The sequence below is a fragment of the Podarcis tiliguerta genome (assembly GCF_965153285.1).
Source record: "Podarcis tiliguerta genome assembly, chromosome: 17".
NCBI lineage: Eukaryota > Metazoa > Chordata > Lepidosauria > Squamata > Lacertidae > Podarcis > Podarcis tiliguerta.
The window spans coordinates 40,023,100-40,047,244 of NC_139550.1; the positions used below are offsets into that span (position 1 = coordinate 40,023,100).

At 46.1% G+C, this 24,145-nt stretch overlaps 1 protein-coding gene across 3 annotated transcripts in view; it reads right to left on the bottom strand.

The window, feature by feature from the left end:
* LOC310668126 (caM kinase-like vesicle-associated protein) overlaps positions 1-24,145 on the bottom strand; it is a 44,881-nt gene that overhangs the window by 9,694 nt on the left and 11,042 nt on the right. For 2 of the 3 annotated variants that reach the window (XM_083421100.1, XM_083421101.1), the window contains exons 2-3: positions 5,828-5,923; positions 2,979-3,110 (exon numbers count right to left, since the gene is read on the bottom strand). In XM_083421100.1, coding sequence (XP_083277226.1) covers positions 2,979-3,110; positions 5,828-5,923 — 228 coding nt within the window. Of the gene's footprint in view, positions 1-2,978; positions 3,111-4,282; positions 4,721-5,827; positions 5,924-24,145 lie in introns of those variants that run through there. The other variant, XM_083421099.1, reaches the window with a different exon arrangement.

Here is a 24,145-nt window from a genome sequence, read left to right on the forward strand (position 1 = left end):
CTCCCTCCACGAGTATCCACTCCCCACCCCTCCGAACTGCTTCAGTACCAGCCCAGTCCTCCATCTCCTCTCTCTCCTGATCTGACTCCTTCCACCATTCTTGCCGCCTGTCCCCTGCCAGCTTGGCTTTGTTGTTTGCACCTGAGGGACCATTTGTGCAAAAACCAAGTCAGCAGAAATCCCAGCCAGCCCCCAAGGCCCTACTCAATAATGCATGCCTGGCCTTTAGACGTCTAAAGAGGCTAAAACCAGCTCTGATGATGTCAGGTTGAGCAGGGAATCAAGCGCACAGCTTTGATGGTGGCAAACAGAGATGCGGGGAGGGGTGGCTGCTTGCAATTTGGGATGGAAACAGGTGAGGGGCTGCCACCTTTCCCTTTTGGCTCTCTCTGCCGTAGGCTTTCTTTCTTTCTTTCTTTCTTTCTTTCTTTCTTTCTTTCTTTCTTTCTTTCTTTTACATCTACCTGCCTTGCAGAAACGGAGACTCGCTTAAAGAGAAATATTAATATTCCCCCTTTCCCCCTAGCAAATGCTGCTAGCACAAAATGAGGGCGAGAGTTATGTGAGTGCTCACATGGGTCGGACTGTGCAACTACAAAGCAGAAACAGGGATATTTTCCAAATGATTTGGCAGTTAGCACCTCAAGTTAAGGTTGTCTTTAGCAGGCATGAAATCTGTTGCCGTTAGCAGCAAAATTAACTGTAAAAGCTAGGTTTAACAGCATGGGCGTAGCCGGGGGAGGGGGCAGGGAGGCAGCTGCCCCCCCCATCAAGCAAAACAAAAAAAAACTTAACTAACTGAGGTTCTGTCCCCCCAACATGGAGCCTGCCCCCTGGTGCAGTTAAAAGCAGATTAGGCATGATTTTCAAGGCTGGGTGTGGCATGAATAGAAAGTGGCAAGGGCCTCTCTCCTCACACTTCAACCGCACTCTGTGTTGGTATGGGAAATCACACATCCTCACAGAACTCTGTGTCACATGTAGTTTCATCCACAGCCTGAAGAACTTGGGAACCCCACACAAACCCCGTTTTATTCTGTTTTTAATCTGTTGGGGGCTGCCCAGAGTGTCTGGGAAAACCCAGCCGCATGGCTGGGGTATAAATAATAAAAAACTATTATTATTATTATTATTATTATTATTAACTTTGAATTTTGTGATACATTGCGGGGGGTATAAAAATATTAATGAAACAATCACAGTGCCAGAAACCACTGGGATTATAAATGCCACTTAATGTTTGTTTTGCAGTTCTCAGCAATCTTTCAGCGCTGCAGCATCTACCCTCTGGAACTGCCTGCCAATTGACATTAGACAGTCACCTTCACTTTATTGTTCTTGGTGTCTGCTAAAAGCGTTTTTGGCAAGGCTGCCAAGATGTGTAAAGTTGGCATGTATTTTAATATGTAATTTTATTTTGGGGTGTGTGTGTGTGTGTGTGTGTGTGTGTGTAATTGGTGGCTTTACTTACAATTTGTTAAGTCTTATTTTTAACTCCCAGTTGTTACTGATGATTTTAATGTCATTTTATATCTTCCATAAGCTGCTTAGAGGTTTTTATGATTAGGCAGTATACAAATTCTTTGTTATAAATTTAATAACACAAATAATACAAATGCCCCAGACCACACAGGGGAAGTTCATATTCACCCACTTACCACAGGGAAGGGAGGGGGCTGTGGGGACACTTCTAGGCTGTAACACAGGAGGCGGACCCCTCCTCCCCTGCGCAGTGGGTTGTAGCCCTACTTGTCCTGCCGCTTGTGGGACAGATTTGACACCCACCTGTCAACCACTTGGCATCACAACGACATAAAGTCACAGGCCTTTTCCAAGCTGTGCTCTTCAGAAGACTTGCTCCAGGATCACAAAGGAGTTTGCACTGAACTTGCTCTTAAAAGGGAGCGCCCCCCTCAATTTTAGAAGGGCTTTAATACAAACACCTTCCAGATCCTGGAGCAACGTATGTTCCTCTCCTCCTTGTTTACCAGGAACAGCTGAGCGAGAAGGATATTTGGTGAGCCAAAACTGGCCCATACGCCAGAGGGTCCTCACCTTTCGTGCAGTATAAGAACCAGGCATTTCACATTTGGCACACCTTGTGGTTATTCCACCAAGATGTCCTGTCTTCTCTGCTCTGGATTTTAGTTTCCTTGCTTGGCCCTTACTAGGTAGGATAGAGATATTTCCACCATCACCCCACCTGGTGCAGTTTTCAACAAGTGGTGATTTTCTCAGCATGCAGAGCCGGTGAAGGGAAAGCTTTATCTGTGGAATTTCTGCCTCATAATGCAGCAGTGCGTATATATACCCACATACTGTATATAATTCCCTAATTACAAAATATTTCTTAAACCGACCAGCCTTCAAACCATATATCATAAGAGAGATGTTAAAGACCAGAGGAGTCTTCCCGTGGAACCCCCCACCCCCACAACAGATGACAACCTTTTTGTCCTGATGCATTTGCTTTCGTGAATATTTTTATTCTCCTTTCATGTCCCCCAGTCTCCCTGTCTCGTTTCCTCACAATCCTGGAGCTCCCCAGCCCCAACGCCTCACTTCCGTTGCTATAACTGAACATTTAGCTGCGAGCTTAACTCTGGCTCGGTGGCCGTGAACTCGCTCCACAGCCTGTCAACTTGGCAGTTTGCTGAAAAGAAGCTACGGGGAGTGTTATGATTTACAGAAGCACAGCTTCTTTCTCCCCAGAACAGCAGAGCTTTATACACAGATGAGGGCCAGGGAGCACCCGGGAGTCCACTGGCACAGACACGCCAACCTGGGCTGCCTGCAGGATGGAGGGACCTTTGGCAAAGGGACTTTGGGGAGGTAAGAATAATATTTCTACCCCACCCATTCTGCTTACCCTGCCACTTTCCCTGGGAAAACCCACAATCAGTGGCAGAGCGAGGGCAAGTGTGGATGACTCCCAGCACCCCCCCCCCCACTCCTAAACCCCCATCTCAGACACGTACATCTTCAGGATGAGGATTTCATTCTTGGCTGCCCTTCGCACCTTGCGCCCGTCTTTCTTGAGAAACTTCTTGCAGATATACAGTCGGTCTGTCTGGCGTTCGCGGGCCACACAAATCTCACAGAACTCCTTCCTGTGGGACAGGGGAGGGCAAAAAAGAAACCCACTTTCGCTGTGAAAACTGCTCTGCTGCTGCTAGATGAGTCGCCCAGGCTGCCTCGTTCAGCATCTTGCTTTCTCGAGTAGCTGGCCAGATCATGTCTTGGGGAAGCAAGCAAGCGGGGCAGAAAGGTGATAGCCTGTGCCCTGTTGCCTCAGACTTTAGAGGGCCCTTTCAGCTGCCATGGCTGATAAACAATAATATATCAGTTCTCCATGCTTTGGGTTTGAGGCCACTTTTTGGAGTGTAGCATAGCTTTTAGGGGAGGAATAGGGAACCTGTGACCCACCTGATATTGCTGGACTACAAGTCCTATCATTCCTGACCTTTGGCCATGCTGGGTGGGGTTGATGGAACTTTTGGAGGATACCCCGTTCCTATTCTCAAGTGGTGGACTGGGACCTGGGAGACCAGGCTTCAAATCCTCATCAGCCATGAAACTCACTTGGTGACCTTGGGCTATCACTATCTCAACCCATCCTACCTCACAAGGTTGTTGTGAGGAGGAAGTGAGGACATGGGCTGCCTTCTCTCCTCAGAGGGAAGGCATCATCATCATCATCATCATCATCATCAAATTTTATTTATATCCCGCCCTCCCCAGCCGAAGCTGGGCTGAGAGTGGCTAACATCAAATGAATAACACATTAACATAAAATCAGACAATCAATTAAAATACATCCTCAAATCAGGATCAGAATAAAATTCAATCAGATGGCAACCTGCAGATTAGGGTTGGGGACCTTAAATGCTCACCAGGCCCAACTGTTTGTGCTGAACTTATATGGGCCTGTGAGAAAAATTGGGAGGCCACTTTCATGCAAGTTCTTATGAAAGGGGAGAGGGAGTCAGACTGAACCCCGACCAAAGGCCTGGCAGAACAGCTCCATCTTGCAGGCCCTGCGGAAAGATGTCAAGTCCCACAGGGCCCTAGTCTCTTGTGACAGAGCGTCCCACCAGGTTGGAGCCACAGCTGAAAAAGCCCTGGCTCTAGTTGAGGCCAGCCTAATCTCTCTGTGGCCGAGGACCTCCAAGATGTTTTTGTTTGAAGACCAGAAGATCCTCCGTGGGACATACCAGGAGAGGCGGTCCCATAGGTACAAGGGTCCTAGGCCGTATAGGGCTTTAAAGGTTAAAACCAGCACCTTAAACCTGATCCTGTACCCCACTGGAAGCCAGTGCAGCTGGTATAGCACCGGGTGAATGTGATCTCGCATGAAGTAAATGCAATGACCAAACCAAGTCCAGAGGCACCCGGGCAAGTTTGAATGGTTGTGGTGCATTGAAGATGCCAAATAGGCTGGCTGGACATTTGCCGCCTGTGCTGTCCTGAAGGGACTACCCTCTGGCCTTCAGCTTGTCTCTCCCAGCAGCCAGTTCATGGATCCTTCGCAGCCTAGGAGGCCATTTTGGAGAAGCCGGGCTCCTCTTCTTCCTGCTCACTTGTGGCAAAATGGCAGGCAGGGTATGGGCTAAAACGAAAGCAACAATCGCCAGAGCTGCTAACTGTCCCTTGCTCACCAGCTGCATATGTGCCATGCATTTAGAGCACACCCTACACCCCAGGGAATCTTGGGAACTGCCGTTTGTGAAGAATAAGCTACAGTTCCCAGCATTCTTTGGGGGGAAATGTGCTTTAAAAGTACATAGCTATTATATGCGTCAGGGGCACTGAAGGCAGAGCAAAGGGAAGGAAGGGGTTAAGGGCTAACGGGATGGGCAGCCGCAAAGCAGTGGCGTGAGAGATGCGAGGCCAAGAGCTCTGTCCTGCTGCCAAGTGCCAACTTCCACGTGCACCAGGCAAGGGTGAGAAGATGCTGTGGCTGCTCTGAGGCTGCTGGGTGCAGGATGGCCGTGCGAAAGAGAAGAAAGGATGCTGCAGCTGTGCCAGAAATGCCAAAGGGCGTCTGGCCAACTGCTGCGAGAGGACATTCCAAACATAGCTGTCAAGTGTCCCTTATTTGAAGGGACAGTCCCTTATTCCAGCACCATGTCCCGCTGCTGTCCCTTATTGATGGATGTCCCTTAAATGATGTCCCTTAAATTTCAAAGGAAGCAGCTCCTCTCCCTCCCTCCCTGCCGGCCAGGGAGGAGGAAGGATCCAACTGTGTTGCTTGGCTGTGTTGCTCACCCAATAAGAAGTCTAAGAACGACTGGGGGGTGGAGCTTGCATGCCTTGTGTGTGGCTAGTTAATGCAAGCTGAGGGGTTTTTTGAAAGCTGGATGCCATTTTGTTGCACGTGCTGCTGCAAACTTAGCAGTGCAAAGCCAGGCCGGGGAGCCATCTTAAGTTGAGGCTGTATAGGCCTTGTGGTGCATGTGATTCAGATTCTATTCAGTTGAGCCTCTGGTTACAAAGTTGGTTGGACAGTGTTCTCAAAGCTACCCAGCATGAGTTTGACCAGACTGCAGGAGGACAGGGAGACTGGAATGCCTGGAACATGTGAGGCTGCAGGTCCCTTATTTTGGCTGCTGGTCCCTTATTTTCAAGGCTGCTGGCCCCTTATTTTCAAATCTGTAACTTGACAGCTATGATTCCAAATAATGGGTGGCAAAGACACAAAGACCCGCCCCCAACAGCCCAGCCTGCCAGTGGCCCGGCTCCTTTGCTCCCTTGGGGTGCTTCCCCGGAGGCCACAGGGAGCTGCGGCTCTTCAGCCGGGGGCTCTTCATTCTGCTACCCTACTTACGCCCGTAGCAGCTGCCCAATCTCATACTTGTCCGTGATGTCAGACAGGCTGTTGTAGTTCTTGTCATCCCGAAGTCCGATGCAGCCAAACGGCATCCTGAGGAAAAGCAAAGTGGGCTGAAATGATTCCCGGTATAATCTGGGGGCCCAGGGAGGAGGGGGCCGTCAGGCCAGGCCAGTATTTCCTGCTCTGACTTGCAGCAGCCTTCTAGGGTATCAGGCATGAGACATTCCCAGATCCATCTGAAAACATCATGCAAAGCGTCTGTGGATCTTTCCCAAATCTTCCTTCCTTAGATTTCTTATCCACCCTTCACCAAAAAGTCTCACATACCCTCCAACGTTCTCTGATGAAAATAGGGGTGCCATATTCCATAATAATATAATGATAATTTGCCACAGCCACTCTGGGTGGCTTCTAACATATATAAAAACATAAGAAAATAATAAACCTTAAAAAACTTCCCTATCCTGGGCTGCCTTCTAACGGTTGTGTAGTTACGTATCTCCTTGGCTCAGGAGTCACCTCACTCCCTACCCACTATCATTTCTCTGCTGAAAATAGGGACATCCTAAGGAAAATAGGAACATTCTGGAATCAAATCAGAAACTGTGGTGGCTTTCATAAAACCGGGACTGCACCTGTTTTAGCTGCACCTCTGTGCGAAGTCACTTCTGCAAGTTAGGGGCTGCCACAGAGAACTAGCCCCCTCCCAGGCTAAGCTTCCCTAAGCTTCTGAGGGTAGTAAAAATACCAAGGGAATCAGCATAACATTAAATAAGAATTAAGGAAACTTTTTGTTCTTGCAGCTGTTCGAATTCTGTGTAGCCCCTAAATATTGGAGTACGAACATAAACAGGTCAGTAGGTTTTGTTTTAAGTCAACAAATTGAGTTTTGTGTGTGCAGAATTTAGCAAAATGTTTTAACATGCGTTCTTTAACTTCCTGGTTCCCTTCCAAAGAACTGCAAAGTGCCTATCACCCAATGACTGGCATACACACACTCCACGCCAGATCCATGCAACCAGAACCCCTCTTGCCACCCTCTTCACAGCATGGGGGGCTGCCTGGGACCCCAAAACCTGGTCCTAACTGGAACCATGGCCCCCTTGGAAGGGAGGAATAGGGGTGGCGAGACACAGAGGCACCTCCTGCTGCCATGACCCTTTCTCCTGTCAACGTTCCCTTCATGCCTCGTTAGCGCGGCCTTCACACTCCAGAGGCAAGGAGCAGCTAGAGCGGAAGAGCACGCACATCTCCTTTCAGGGCTGGGAACAAAACCCTTGAGTTCTCTCTCACACACACACCAGCCCAAATACATCTGTCTACATGCTGTGTGCACATTTCTGGCTCAAGAGGCAGCTACGGTGTTCTTTTACTCAATCCAGATCAAAGCCAGTTTGATAGGGAAATGCATAAAAAGGCAGAATTTCCTAAGAAGCAACAGGATAGATATGGATTGTGCCTAACATGGTGTGTCCACCGCTCCCCAAACCAGAGGTGGGAGTGCATAGGATGCAAAGCACACGGGAAGCACATAGCCTCCATTCCATGCCTCTCCCAAGGCTAAAGAGAGAACCAGGGGTCCTGGTTCCCTCAGCACCACGGAAAGCATGGTGACACATCAGACAGCACAAACAGCACCCCCTCCAGGGATGATAGGTGGGGGACCTGTTCAAATGATGCCCTTCAAATGATGCTCTACTGTAACTCCCACCATTCCTGGCCATTGGCCATGTTTCCTGGCACTCATGGAAGTTCTAGTTCAGCAACCTCTGGAGGGCCAAAAGTTCCCCATCCCTATACGACATCTCCCCTCCCCAAGGATCCCAGTCCAGAGAAGACGAATTGTGCAGAAGCCTTGTGGAAATTAATGAGACTTACAGTAACATAAGAATAGACCTGCTTGATCAAGCCAGTGGCCCATCTAGTCCCACATCCCACGCAATGTCCAACCAGATGCCGATGGGAAGCTCACCAGCAGGACCATCTCCCCACCTGGGATTCCCAGCAACCAGAATTCCAAGACAAACGACCTCCAGCAGTGGAAACAGAAGATGGCCATCCTGCCTAGTAGCTATTAATAGCTGCCATGGACTGATTGGATGCAGAGCTTGTTATTCCTAAAATCTCAAGTTCTTTTTCATAAATGTGGTTGTGTGTTAAAGCACATTGTACAAAAGCAACCCTTTTGACCAGAGATAGCTCTGGGGCATTTCAAAAGGGGGAAATTATTTTGTGGTCCATGGGCTATCTTTTTCTTTGGTGATCCCTTGTAGCTGAGTAAGGTTGTCTTCCATGAACACGGTTTTAACAATGAGTCTGTAAGAGACTGTGGAGGCCAATTCTGGATCCACACATCCTTCCACAGTGGGGATATTGGTTTCCGGACGGGAGTTGGTCCCGGTGAGGGTTTGCCAAACGTGCCTTCCTCCTAGCACGTTTCTCTCTTTCATCCTGAGTTTAAGTGCCTTCAAAACCCAAGACACCTTTGGTAAAGGCTGTTCTCCAACTGGAGTGCTTGCAGACCAGTGTTTCCCAGTTGTCAGTGTTTATACTACATTTTTTTTTAGATTTGCCTTGAGAGAGTCTTTGAACCTCTTTTTTGACCACCAGCATTACGCTTTCCATTTTTAAGTTCTGAATAGAGTAGTTCCTTTGGAAGACGATAATCAGGCATCTGAACAATATGACCAGACCAACCAAGTTGATATTGAAGAATCATTGCTTCAACACTGGTGATCTTTGCTTCTTCTAGTACACTGGCATTTGTTCACCTGTCTTCCCAAGTCATGTGTAAAAGTTTTCAGTGACACCATTGATGGAATCTTTCGAGGAGTTGATGATGGCGTTTATAAGTGGCCCATGTTTCCCAAGCATACAGTAAGGCTGGCAGTACACTAGCTTTGTAAACAAGCATTTTGGTTCCCCTGTGAATGTCATGGTCCTCAAACACTTTGTGTTTCAATCAGGAGAAAGCTACAGAACTCAGGCAATGCTGGATTTCGGCATCAGTGTTGGCCCTTGTGGAAAGATAACTGTGCAGGTAGGGAAAGTGATCAACATTTTCCAATGTTACACCATTAAGTTGGATTTGAGATGCTGCCAATAGGTTGTTTTGTGCTTGTTGGTGCAGCACTTTGGTTTTTTGGATATTGAGCAATAGCCCAAGTTTTCTTTGAAAGCTTCTTTGAAGATAGTTAGGATGGTTTGGGTAGTTGTACACACTATGTTGTCATCAGCATACTGAAGCTCTATGACTTAAGTTATGGTAACCTTACTCTTTGCTTTCAACCTACTCAGATTAAAGAGCTTTTCATTTGCTTGATTCAGTATATGATTTCTACCCCCGTGGGGAGTTTCCCTTTGACAAACTGTAGGATCATGACAATGAAAATAATAAATAGAGTTAGGGCGATAACACAACCCTGTTTAACACCCGATCCCACTTATGAATGGTTCACTTTGAGAGCCATTGCTATCTGCAATTGCTGCTGTCATATTATCATGTTCATAAATTTATCTGGGCAGCCAGTTTTCAGAAGGACAGTCCACAGGGCATTGAGATGTACAGTGTTGAAGGCCTTAAAGGTAAAGGGTAAAGGGACCCCTGACCATTAGGTCCAGTCGCAAACGACTCTGGGATTGTGGCGCTCATCTCGCTTTATTGGCCGAGGGAGCCGGTGTACAGCTTCCGGGTCATGTGACCAGCATGACTAAGCCGCTTCTGGCGAACCAGAGCAGCGCATGGAAACGCCGTTTACCTTCCTGGTGGAGCAGTACCTATTTATCTACTTGCATAGAATCATAGAGTTGGAAGAGACCACAAGGGCCATCGAGTCCAACCCCCTGCCAAGCAGGAAACACCATCAGAGCACTCCTGACATACGGTTGTCAAGCCTCTGCTTAAAGACCTCCAAAGAAGGAGACTCCACCACACTCCTTGGCAGCAAATTCCTTTCCGCTGTATAGTAAACCTCAGAAGAGCATGATCACTCGCGCCTAATGATCCTTCCACTTCTACCCCACTAACCAGGTCATCAACATTGGTTAGGACCAGATCTAAAATGGCTGTTCCTCTTGTTGCTTCTCCCACTTTCTGGACAATGAAGTTGTCTGCAAGGCCAGTGAGGAATCTGTTTGACCTTATGCTCTTGGCTGAGTTTGACATCCAACAAATATCTGGGTAATTGAAGTCCCCCATTACTACTATCTCCCTTCCTTTTGCATGCTTGGCTATCTGTTCCAGGAAGGCATCATCTATGTCCTCCGTTTGGCTTGGGGATCTATAGTAAACTCCCACAATGAGGTCACTGTTATTCTTCTCTCCCTTAATTTTGACCCAAATGCTCTCACTTTGGCTTTGAGGTTCTAAATCTTGGATCTCTTCACAGGTATACACATCCCTGACATATAACGGCACTCCTCCTCCTTTCTTGTCTGGTCTCTTTCTCTGAAATAGATTGTATCCCTCCATTATTACATTCCAATCGTGGGACTTATCCCACCAGGTTTCAGTGATGCCTATTATGTCATATTTAGTTTGCTGTACCAAGAGCTCAAGCTCACCTTGTTTATTTCCCATGCTTTGCGCATTAGTGTACAGACATTGAAGTCCATTAATCATTCCCCCGTGTGTCTTATTTAAGGATTTTTTCCTCCCACCACTAGGTCTGCGTGCTGTTTGCTCCATTTGGTCTATGACATTTGGATGATCATCTTCATCAATTGATAGACTCGTACCTTCAGGAGCACTGTCTCCCTCCCCCAGTTGGACTGTTGGACTGTTGGACTGTGTGGCTGAGCTTAACTGTGTTTTCTTCTGGCCTTCTTAATATTGGGAGGAGAATGGATAAGTTTTCATTTTTCCTTTTTTTGTTTGGGGTTTTCAGAAATGGAAGAAACAACCTAAATATATTTTCAACTATATGAGTGAGTAAAATCTCCAGTGCTCTTTCTCCAAAAGGTGGTCAGACTCCCAGTTGCAGAGCTGGCAGCCAATGGGTTCTGTTCACAAACTCCTTTCCTAGCATGGGCCTCTTGCTCTCCAGAAAGATTCTCAGGGTGTCATTGGTGATTGACATAGCCTTCCTTTCTGAGCAGAGGGGCGATCTGTCTCTTTCTTCCCCCACTCCCTCGCTGGAAGTCAGCCAGGCTGCATTCCTGCATCGGTTCTCAGTGAGTCATCAAGAACCTGAGGAACAGATCCATATAATTTCTGACTCCAAACTTATATAGTTGGATATAATATCTGGAGGCAGCTGCTTCTTACCCAGGAATAAAATGTCCCAGTTTTCTGTTGTGATTGCTGTACATTTGAATTCCTCACAAGCAAACCAACTCCTGCCTCAGGCTTGTTTTTTGACCCTTAACCCTTTTTCCTTTTCAGTAAATCTATTATTTTGACAACAGCATTGTTAAATACCTTGTAAGGGGTGACATAACTGCCAGAAAAAGTTGCAAAAGCCTGCATAAAAGGAGGGACCTGCTTGCCACTCTCAGCAGCAACTCAGCTGTCGGCCACCAGGCTCAATTCTTTTGTTCCAAATGGCTACTCAGCACTTTGATTTTTGTACTCTTGGATTTGTAGTTTATTTCTTCCAAGCAGGGTGACCAATGCAGGAGGGCCACAACGCCATCATCCTTGACCATTGGACATGCTGACTGGGGCTGATGTGAGTCGGAGGAGGTAATTATGGAGACAGGTGCTTTTCTCACATAAGGGCACCAATGAAAAAGATGCTTGAAATGATCAGGGTGGACAGTAAGCTGTGCAACACCCACATCTCTTCTGTTGAAATATACAATTACTGACTCACACTTGCATACATGAAAGGGTTAACCTGAGCTTACTTTACCTAATAGTAGAGTCATCTCATTGACAAGAAAGGCATGCACAAGAAATAGTTTGCAGAGAGGCAATTTAGAACAGCAAAAGTGAGTGTCACATCTTAATTTGAATTACTTGCCCGGCAATAGAATGTTGAGAAACAGTGCAACTTAGGGTCAAAGTGGACAGCATGTTAAATGTGTATTTGCATTTAAGGTGTGCATTTAAAAGCTGCAAACAGAAGCTGCTTTGGGGCAGCAGGGTATATATATATATATATATATATACATGTGTGTGTGTGTGTGTGTGTGCGCGCGCGCGCGCTAACCAGTAATTAGCAGGGTTGCAGTGTCTTGAGGCCTGACAAAAAACCCTCTGCAGAAACAGCTATTTGCATCGGAATGAGATCCAAGAGATGGGAGAAGGTGTGCATTGCTGAAAGGAAGCAGAAACAGCCCAGGGATGATGGGCAGGAGGACTGAGAGGGGGCAGAAGAGGCAGAGTACTTGAAAAACAGAGACCTTGTGGGGTTGGCAGGAGAAGTGAGTGGGGGAGCTGGAAGCCTGAGAAAGAAAGAAGGGCAAACAAGAAACGAGCAGAGAGAATGGAAATAAGCCCTCAGACAGGATTGGACCAGAGTAGAATTTGCAGCTTTTTCATCCCCTCATGTGTCTCTACCTTTAGTGGCAGCTTAACCTGCAGTCAAAGTTTGTCACCTTATTTATTGATTTATTATTATATTTATATTCCACCGTTCTTCCAATGAGCTCAGAATGACACACTTAGCATAGAATCATACCCTCCAACATTTCTCTGCTGAAAATAGGAATGTCCTATTCCATTATTATTATTATTATTATTATTATTATTATTATTATTATTATTATCCACCCATCTGATTAGGTTTCCCTAGGACATATTCACAAACTAGCAATAATCTACAAAAAATAATAATATAGAACAATATAGAACTATTTTCACAAGAAGTGTTGCAAAATAAACAAAGCAAAAGGGAAACAAATACAGTAATCAGGCCAAGCTAATTGTGAATAATGTGGTGACGGAAGAATTTAAGATTGAGAAAGGAACGTGACAAGGGTGCCCAATCTCTCCACTGCTCTTTATATCGGTCCTGGAGGTTTTGCTAAATATGATAAAAGGGACCAATTGGTTAAAGGGATACAAGTTGGGGCTAAACAGTACAAATTGAAAGCATTTGCTCATGACTTGGTATTAACTTTACAGGAGCCAGAATCTAGCACTAAAAGAGCATTAGAATTAATTCAAGATTTTGGCCAGGTAGCAGGCTTTAAGTTAAACAAAATGAAAACTAAGGTTTTGGAGAAAAACTTAACTGCGATGGAGAGAGACAAGTTTCAGAAGGAGACAGGACTAACATTGGCTAAGAAAGTGAAATATTTGGGGGTTAATATGACTTCTAAGAATGTGAACTTATTTAAAGATAATTATGAAAAATGCTGGTCTGAAGTGAAAAAGGATTTAGAAATTTGGTCAAACTTGAAACTATCACTGTTAGGCCGAATTGCTGTTATAAAGATGAATGTATTGCCAAGGATGCTGTTTTTGTTCCAAAACATTGCGAATTGTGGATAAAATGGATTGTTTCAAGAAGTGGCAGAGAGATATCTTCAAATTTGTCTGGCAGGGCAAGAAACCTCGAATAAAATTTAAGATATTAACAGATGCTAAAGAAAGAGGTGGATTTGCCTTGCCAGACCTTAAACTCTATTATGAATCATTTTGCTGGCTGAAAGAATGGATGCTTCTTGAAAACACTGATGTTTTGGATCTGGAAGGTTTTAACAATGTATTTGGCTGGCATGCATACTTGTGGTATGATAAGGTCAAGGTTCATAGGGCTTTTAAGAATCACATTATCAGGAAAGCATTGTTTAATGTTTGGATAAGGTATAAGGACCTGCTAGAAAACAAAACCCCAAGATGGTTGTCACCAATGGAAGCGAAAGCATTGAAAAAACTCAATATGGAGGCCAAATGGCCGAAGTATTGGGAAATTCTGGAGCAAGAGGGAGACAGACTAAAACTGCAGAGTTTTGAAAAATTAAAAAATAGAGTGAGAGATTGGCTCCATTATTAGCAAATAATGGAGGCATATAAATTGGACAAAAAATTAGGCTTCCAGGTGGAAAAATCAAAACTAGAAACAGAATTGTTAGATCCCAAAGTTAAGACTGTATAACTTGCTGTTGAAATGGAATACTCAAGATGAAACGGTGAAATCTGCTATGATTAAATGGGCACAAGATGTTGGGCATAACATTATGATGGCTGACTGGGAACAGTTATGGACCACTGGTATGAAGTTTACAGCATGTAATGCCTTAAAGGAGAATTTAATGAAAATGATTTATAGGTGGTACATAACACCAGTCAAGCTGGCAAAAATCTATCATTTGCCCAATAACAAATGTTGGAAATGTAAAGAGATAGAAGGTACCTTCTTTCACCTTTGGTGGACGTGCCCAAGGATTAAGACCTTCTGGGAAATGAATAGAATAGAATAGAATCATAGAGTTGGAAGAGACCACAAGGGTCATCGAGTCCAACCCCCTGCCAAGCAGGAAACACCATCAGAGCACTCCTGACATATGGTTGTCAAGCCTCTGCTTAAAGACCTCCAAAGAAGGAGACTCCACCACACTCCTTGGCAGCAAATTCCACTGTCGAACAGCTCTTACTGTCAGGAAGTTCTTCCTAATGTTTAGGTGGAATCTTCTTTCTTGTAGTTTGTATCCATTGCTCCGTGTCCGCTTCTCTGGAGCAGCAGAAAACAACCTTTCTCCCTCCTCTATGTGACATCCTTTTATATATTTGAACATGGCTATCATATCACCCCTTAACCTCCTCTTCTCCAGGCTAAACATGCCCAGCTCCCTTAGCCGATCCTCATAAGGCATTGTTTCCAGGCCTTTGACCATTTTGGTTGCCCTCCTCTGTACACGTTCTAGTTTGTCAGTGTCCTTCTTGAACTGTGGTGCCCAGAACTGGACACAGTACTCCAGGTGAGGTCTGACCAGAGCAGAATACAGTGGCACTATAACTTCCCTTGATCTAGATGCTATACTCCTATTGATGCAGCCCAGAATTGCATTGGCTTTTTTAGCTGCCGCGTCACACTGTTGGCTCATGTTAAGTTTGTGGTCAACCAAGACTCCTAGATCCTTTTCACATGTACTGCTCTCAAGCCAGGTGTCACCCATCTTGTATTTGTGCCTCTCATTTTTTTTGCCCAAGTGCAATACTTTACATTTCTCCCTGTTAAAATTCATCTTGTTTGTTTTGGCCCAGTTCTCTAATCTGTCAAGGTCGTTTTGAAGTGTGATCCTGTCTTCTGGGGTGTTAGCCACCCCTCCCAGTTTGGTGTCATCTGCAAATTTGATCAGGATGCCCTTGAGTCCATCATCCAAGTCGTTGATAAAGATGTTGAATAAGACCGGGCCCAAGACAGAACCCTGTGGCACCCCACTAGTCACTCTTCTCCAGGATGAAGAGGAACCATTGATGAGCACCCTTTGGGTCCGGTCAGTCAGCCAGTTACAAATCCACTGAGTGGTAGCATAGTCAAGACCGCATTTTACCAGCTTCTTTACAAGAATATCATGGGGCACCTTGTCAAATGCCTTGCTGAAATCAAGGTAGACTACATCCACTGCGTTCCCTTCATCTACCAGGCTTGTAATTCTGTCAAAAAATGAGATCAGGTTAGTCTGACATGACTTATTTTTCAGAAATCCATGCTGACTATTGGTGATCACAGCATTCCTTTCGAGGTGCTCACAGATTGTTTGCTTAATGATCTGCTCCAGAATCTTCCCTGGTATTGATGTTAGACTGACTGGGCGGTAATTATTTGGGTCCTCTCTTTTCCCCTTTTTGAAAATAGGGACAACATTTGCCCTCCTCCAGTCTGCCGGGACTTCGCCTGTTCTCCAGGAATTCTCAAAGATGACTGCCAGTGGTTCTGAGATCACATCTGCCAGTTCTTTTAATACTCTTGGATGCAGTTCATCTGGCCCTGGAGACTTGAATACATCTAAACTAGCCAAGTATTCTTGTACTATCTCCTTAGTTATTCTGGGCTGTGTTTCCTCTGCTGAATCATTTCCTCCAAATTCTTCAGGTCGGGCATTGTTTTCTTTATCGGAGAAGACTGAGGCAAAGAAGGTATTGAGGAGTTCAGCCCTTTCTGTGTCCCCTGTTTGCATTTCACCATCTTCTCCTCTGAGTGACCCCACTGTTTCTTTGTTCTTCCTTTTGCTACGAACATACCCATAGAAGCCTTTTTTGTTGCTTTTAACCTCTCTAGCAAGCCTGAGTTCATTCTGTGCTTTAGCTTTTCTGACTTTGTGTCTACACGTGCTGGCTATTTGTTTGAATTCCTCTTTGGTGGTTTCCCCCCTTTTCCATTTTTTGTACACATCCTTTTTTAATTTTAACTCAGTTAAAAGTTCTTTAGATAGCCACCCTGGCTTCTTTAGGCACCTTCCATGTTTCTGTCTCATTGGTATTGCCTGAAGTTGTGCTTTTACTATCTCCCTCTTAACAAACTCCCAGCCATCATGAACTCCCTTTCCTTTTAGTATTACTGTCCATGGGATCTCACCCAGCACTTCCCTAAGTTTTATGAAGTCGGCTTTCTTAAAGTCAAGAAATTGAGTCCTAGTATGCTTGGCTGCTCCTTTCCGTTGTATAGTAAACTTCAGAAGGGCATGATCACTTGCGCCTAATGATCCTTCCACTTCTACCCCATTAACCAGGTCATCGACATTGGTTAGGACCAGATCTAAAATGGCTGTTCCTCTTGTTGCTTCTCCCACTTTCTGGACAATGAAGTTGTCTGCAAGGCCAGTGAGGAATCTGTTTGACCTTATGCTCTTGGCTGAGTTTGATATCCAACAAATATCTGGGTAATTGAAGTCCCCCATTACTACTATCTCCCTTCCTTTTGCATGCTTGGCCATCTGTTCCAGGAAGGCATCATCTATGTCCTCCGTTTGGCTTGGGGATCTATAGTAAACTCCCACAATGAGGTCACTATTATTCTTCTCTCCCTTAATTTTGACCCAAATGCTCTCACTTTGGCTTTGAGGTTCTAAATCTTGGATCTCTTCACAGGTATACACATCCCTGACATATAACGCCACTCCTCCTCCTTTCTTGTCTGGTCTGTTTCTCTGAAATAGATTGTATCCCTCCATTTTTACATTCCAATCGTGGGACTTATCCCACCAGGTTTCAGTGATGCCTATTATGTCATATTTAGTTTGCTGTACCAAGAGCTCAAGCTCATCTTGTTTATTTCCCATGCTTTGTGCATTAGTATACAGACATTGAAGTCCATTAGTCATTCCCCCGTGTCTCTTATTTAAGGATTTTTTCCTCCCACCACTAGGTCTGCTTGCTGCTTGCTCCATTTGGTCTATGACATTTGGATGATCATCTTCATCAATTAATAGACTCCTACCTTCAGGAGCACTGTCTCCCTCCCCCACATTAGTCAGTTTAAAGCCCTCCTGATGAGGTTTCTTAGTTTTTTGGCAAAAACATTCCTCCCAACCGTTGTGAGGTGCAGCCCATCGCTTGCCAGAAGTCCATCCTCAAGAAACTGCAGTCCGTGATCTAAGAATCCAAACCGTTCCTGTTTACACCATTTGCGAAGCCAGCTGTTTACTTCCACTATTTTCCTCTCTCTCCCTGGGCCATGTCGTTCAACTGGGAGGACAGATGAGATGACGATTTGTGCATTTAATTGCTTCAATTTCCTGCCCAGAGCCTCGTAGTCTCTTTTGATCTTCTGGAGGCTATTGCTTGCAGTGTCATTGGTTCCCACATGAACCAAGAGGAAGGGGTATTTGTCAGTGGGTTTTATGATTCCTTGCAGTCGTTCAGTTACATCTTGGATCTTAGCCCCGGGGAGACAGCACACTTCCCGAGACATCTTGTCAGGCCCACAGATCACTGCTTCTGTTCCCCTCAGTAAGGAATCCCCTATCACCACTACACGCCTTCTCTTAGGTTTGGTCAGGGTTCTTCCGTGAGCGGTCCGTTCCAAGGTCGCCTGCACATTCCCTGAGGACTGACTTTGCTGCTCATCTTCATATACGTGATCGACTGTAATGAGGGAGAGATCCTCAAATGGAGTCTGCTCTTCGTCTTCCATGCTAGGGGAGAGGACCTCAAAGCGATTGTGTATTTCTAGACAATCAGAGCGAACCCTGGGCCTCCTACTTCTTTGAGTCACGTTTCTCCACATATCGGGCTCCTGTGTTGGTGAACTAGCCTCCTTCTCAGGGGAGTCCCCTGTCTCCTCCTTGGTGGAGACGGTGTGCTCTGTTGCTTCCAAGAAGAGCTCCAGCTCTCTAATTCTTTGGAGCGTAGCTACACGTTCCTCCAGTTGCTGGACTTTGTCTTTTAGGAGGGCAATCAACATGCAATTGCTGCACGTAAAGCTGCCTGCAACCTTTGGCAAGATGGCAAACATTGCGCAGGAACCGCAGGCGACTGCAGCTGTTCCCTCCCCCTCCATCTTGAGAATGTGTCGTTGGGCTTGAGACTAGCTCCCCTAAATCTAAAAGATGGTTCAAACTGCGCGCGCCGATAGGCGCGCGCCGCTGCCCTGCAAACACTGATAAGCTCCTCCCACAGCTAATCACCTTCCTCAACAGAAACCCTGCCCCCTCTGACCTTTGACCAGGGAAAGCAGCTAATCAGCCACAAGAATCACACCCACAAGAAACCCCTTTTGGCTCCTTCTTCAGCCGCTGCCCTGCAAACACTGATAAGCTCCTCCCACAGCTAATCACCTTCCTCAACAGAAACCCTGCCCCCTCTGACCTTTGACCAGGGAAAGCAGCTAATCAGCCACAAGAATCACACCCACAAGAAACCCCTTTTGGCTCCTTCTTCAGCCGCTGCCCTGCAAACACTGATCTATAATGAAATGATATATAATGAAATGAAAAAGGTATTTAAATATACCTTCCTGAAGAAACCAGAGGCCTTTCTCCTGGGCATGGTCGGCCAATTGGTGTTAAAGAAAGATAGAACTTTTTTTATGTACGCCACAACAGCAGCAAGAATACTCATTGCAAAGTATTGGAAGACACAAGATCTACCCACCCAGGAAGAATGGCAGATGAAACTGATGGACTACATGGAAATGGCGGAAATGACTGGCAGAATCCGAGACCAGGGAGAAGAGTCGATGGAGGAAGATTGGAAAAAATGTAAAGTATATTTACAGAAATATTGTAAAATTAATGAATGTTAGAAGAATATTGGAATGAAGTTATATGGTTTTAGCAGAAGTGTTATTAAGAATTATATGAATATTAATTGTTAATGTGCTAAAGTGGAAAATTTAAAGTTAAACTGTGTTAAGATAAATTATAGAACAAAAATTGAGAAAGAGGGAAAGGATTTGTTGAACTAGCTAATTTGAACTAGAATACAAAAAAGGGAGGTGCGAGGAAGTCGAGGAAACAAGCATATGAAAGATAATGAAATGAAATTTGGATGTTTTTAAATGTTTTAGTTTTTTCTTGTTGTTTTGTGGTATTGTTTTTTCTTTTCATTTTTGATGTTTTGTTTGTTAAACTTTTATTGTTTCTTTTTCTCTTTTTTATTCTTTTTCTTTCTGTAACTATTAAACATTTAATAAATATCATTTTTTTTAAAAACCAAATACAGTAATCATACATTTTAAAAGTCTGACAGGAAGAGGTCATGGGGGCACTTTTATCAAATTAGTCCAACTCTCTGTGGTAGCTTACAGCTCACTCCCATGCATGGTTACTCAGCAGTAAGTGACACTGGGTTCAGGTGGATTAATTTATATTAAACATGTCCAGGGCTGCAGCCAGCACTCCTGGTGCAGCTAAAGGGAGCCATGACACAGGCTGCAAATGAGCCAGCCTTCACCAACATGGCCCCTTCCAGATGTTTTGGAACACAACTCTCATCAGTGCATGCTTGCTAGAGCTGATGGGAGTTGTGGGTGAAAACATCTGGAGGGCACCAGGTTGGCGGAGGCTGCTATAAACACTTTCATGCGAGTAGACCCTGTGTAGGCATCTAAGGATTGCACTGTAATGCCCATTAAAAGTCAATTGCGATCACTTGCTCAATTGCTTTCAGTGGGACTTATCTTTGAAAAAACATTCTTAAGATTATGGTGTAGGGACTTGTTCCCTACAGTTCCTGCCTTGATCATGGCTTACTTTGCCTGGATCACACACCCTTCCACGTTGCACAGGCAGAAACAGCTGCACATCTGTACGGACACCATTTTTAATGCCACAAATCTCTGCCTGAACTCCCCCCACTGGGCAGCACACACAATTGCACATCACTGAAGGCTCTACTGTGCCTAATGTAGTCATCTGTTCTGCAAACAGTTTTAAAGCCAAGCAGTGTCTGTGTTTGAGTTAAATACATGCCAGAAACCATGCGACCCACAATATGTCATTCACAGTTCGAAATAGATTTTAGCAGGTGCAGTGTGTGAAACAGAAGACTGTACCCTGTTGCAATGGTTTTCAACCAGTGTGCCGTGGCACCCTGGGGTGCCTTGAATGATGGTCCGGGGTGCCGCGGGCAACACTGGCCTCTGTCCCCCTTTCCTCCCCTCTGTGGCCCTCTCTTGTCTCTGCCTCCCAAAGGCTTGCACAGCTGTTTGTTGCAGCAGCCCTGGCTACAAGCTCCCCAGGCGAAGGGTGCCTCTTGGGGTGGCCAGGGGGTGCTTCCCAGGCCCCTGTGGGGCAGTGTGAGGAGGCACCTCTCTTTGGGGTGGGGGGGAGCAGCTCAGAGACCAGGGACGGCAGCAGCTGCTGCCCAGAGGACTCCAAAGGAGAGGAGAGGAGAGGAGGCTGAGGGAACACTCCACAAGGGAGGGGGGGAGGGTGAGGGTCTGACAGCTCTGCAAACAAGGGGTGACAAAACTGGGCTCCTGAGCCCCACAGGGGAGCTGCAGAAAGAATGTAGTTGGTTAAGGGAGCCGTGGACCCAAGAAGGTTGAGAATCTCAGCCCTAATGTATAGGCATGCATGTTCACTGGAGATCAGGTACATTATTCCCTCCTCCATACAAGCCCTGGAAAGGGAATTGAACCCTGAAGATGAATGACAGCTGCAGACCCTCCAAGTGTCCCTATTTTCCAGGGACATCCCTGATTTGGCAAAGCTGCCCTGATTTCTGATGTGATCCCAGAATGTCCCGCTTTTCCTTAGGACTTCCCTATTTTCATCAGATAAATGTTGGAGGGTTTGGAGTTATCCAACTCCTGAGTCGTATGAAGGCAATCCTGTATAGGGAAATTCTTAATGTTTTTAAATGTTTATATATATTGGAAGCTGCCCAGAGTGAGTGGCTGGGGCAACCCAGTGTGGGGTATAAATAGTAAAATTATCATTATGGAATTGGATGTCCCTATTTTCACCGGAGAAATGTTGCATGCAACTGTTGCATCTCATGCAAGCAATTTTCCATCTCCCATTTTAGGTTACAAACTTTCCACATTTGGCAAGGAAATATGTTCAGCTCTCAAGCCCAGCCTCAGGGAGCAACTTTGGAGCACAGTCACTCCAAAGTTTCAGTCAGGGCTGGCCCTACCATTGGGCAGAGTGAGGCAGCAACCTCAGACAGCAGATGCTTGGGAGCAAGGACTGGTAGTTGTGGTGTTGAAGGGTGGAGCTGCCTCTGTCATGGGGCCTGCCTTGCTTGTCCTTCTCTACACTGCTGCTCTCCCAGCATTGCAGTAATTCACAACAGCCTGTCCATCATCTTCTGCAGGTGCAATGATTGGGCTTCTCCAGATGGTAACATGCCATGGATGCACTAAGAGTGCTTTAGGAGTGGGCATATTGGACCGCCTACATATCATTCTGCCCGATTTATTGTTCCATGATCTTTCCCAAATGCTACCATCTTATTGCCCTCTGGAGGGGCACAAGGAAAGAAAGACAAAGTATAAACCAGAACTTTTGTGGCAAGTCACAGGATTTCAGCAGGATGTTCCAGCACTTGCCCTGGTTGGAAGAAACACTGAAAGTGTGGATATCACCACAAGCACATATCATTGTGAATACACAATAAAAAGGATGTATGGGGTGGCTGTGTGTGTGTGTGTGTGTGAGAGAGAGAGAGAGAGAGAGAGAGAGAGAGAGAGAGAGAGATGTCCCTCTTAGGCTGTGTCTTACCACAAATTGCTGTTTATTTTTTAACAGCAGAGTGTCAGGGGATTGAGAAGAAGCCTTTTGGTTTTTCATCTTTTGATGTTGAAATGTCCAGGGACAATCCTGGCAGATCTAGTACTGGAAGATGTCTTCTCCTTGCCTCCTGCGTTTTGCTTTTTGAGGCAATCTTGGGGAAAGCTAGGACAACACAGCTTGTTCGGATGCATTTCATTGTTAAGTTTGATGGGCGTACAATAGAGTGCAGATCCCATTGTACCCGTTCCGGGCAGCCACAGAAGCCCAGGGCGGAAATCAGGAGCAAAAGAGATATAATGAAAAGGAATAGTTTTTAAAAATGAAGCTCAAATGAGGGGCTTCGGAGAAATGCCGCTCTTCCTCTCTTTCCGCCAGACTAAGGCACAGTTTCTCCTCCATTGCTTGCTGGCGAGACATCGTCTGCGGCTGCATGTGCAGAATCTCTTTCGCGCACTTCACCATATTTGGGACGCTGAAGCAGAAAGCATTTCTCTGTTTCCATCGCTCTGCTGTCACAACGATTACACAACGCTCTCCTCTCTACAAAGTTCCTAGGGGTGGCTGTGGAGTTGCTCACATGCCACGAGGGGGCAGTGCCACACTTGGAAGACAATTAGCTCATCCCCAGCTGTGGGTTTTATGGGGGGGGTGATCACAGTGTGTGGCTTGGGACGAGGGAGTGTGCATGGCTGCTTGCGGTGTATGCGCACATCTGGGGACTGATAGCTCCATGGCTTTATGACCAGAAGAAGCAGAGGAGAAGGTGAAAAAATTATTTGTACCCTCTTAAAAAACCATGAAGGAACCTGGAGAAACAGGCGCCAGGGATGAATTTGCAGAAGAGGGAGCGCAGGAGAGAGAATAAGGAGGGAAAGGAAGAGAGGAGATCAGAAGAGCTTTTGATGTGATGATCCCCACAGGGCAGCCAGAGTCTGCATACGATTCTGAGGGTGGACTGCTGCTTAGATGGAGACAAAAGATTGTGCAGCCACCCCTGGCCCTCTCTTCTTCTGCTGCCCCTGTCCCATCAGACAACCTCCCTCCTCTGGGTTTCTCAGCCTCAGCTGCTCAGAACCTGTTGCTGCCCGAGAGAGAGCCTGTGGGAAGTTCTCGTAACCCTGTTATCCAGGCTGTAACCTCCAAGAAGGCAGGCATTGCCATGGCAACCCAGCAAAGCACCGTTAGTGTCAGGTAACTTAACAGGCGAGAAGGGAAGGAAGGCCCAGGCACATCCAGCAGGAGACACACGCAGTCAGCGAGAGAGGCAGGCACTTGCTCACACCCTACCTTGTGTTGTTTACACAGCTGTGTAACTATGTGCAACAGGAGATGCAAAACCAGTAGAGGCCCACCTGACACACAGATAGGGAACCAAGGAATGCCTGTGAGTTTTTCCGTCAAAGTGCCAAGGTGCAGGAGAGGGGGGTGCTCAGGCACACAAATGGCCACACAGCGTGAACATCTGTGTCAAGACTGGCATCTGTGCCAGTGCCACATTCACATGCCCCACAAAGTGCACACACACCACTGAGGGCATGCCTCTGTGCACATACTAGGCTTCGTCCCGGCTCAGGCAGCGCAAGTGTCTCACAGACAAAAAAGCAATTTACATGCAGATAGGCATAAGCAACCATGCTTAGCTGCACAAACATGCCATGCCACAAACCCAAGGGAGGGTGCACTGAGGCACCAAGCCATGAACAGTTGCCGGATCTCAGAATGAACACACATAATGTGGTGTATCTGTATATAGATATTTTGCACACACCCCCCCACTGGAGACAGAAATGCAAATATGCATACCAGCACAACCAGTAAGTATATTGTAAGCAGATGGCTGTATTTTGTGACTACGCAGGGGGACCTCTTCATTAGGCATGTTATGACTCCACTGGAAAACATAAACCCTGGGCTACAAGGGTGGCCAAGGCACCCCCTGGCACGGGAGATCCCTTCCAAACCTGGGCTCCCTTACTAGCTACCCTCCTATACATCTTTATGCATGCACACACAGACAGAGGTACCTCCTTGGCTACCCCATTTGCACTGGGCGGGAGAGTGCCACCTTCTGCTGGGGCCACAGAGGAGACAGCGTGAAAACCCTTCTATGAAGGATGATCAGTGGCATGTCCCATTCATGAATCTTGGAGACAATGCGAAGGAAATCTCCCGGAACTTCTCAGGTTCATACAAGGAAGCTGTATCTAACCAAACTGGAATTCTAAAGCCTTTTCTCTC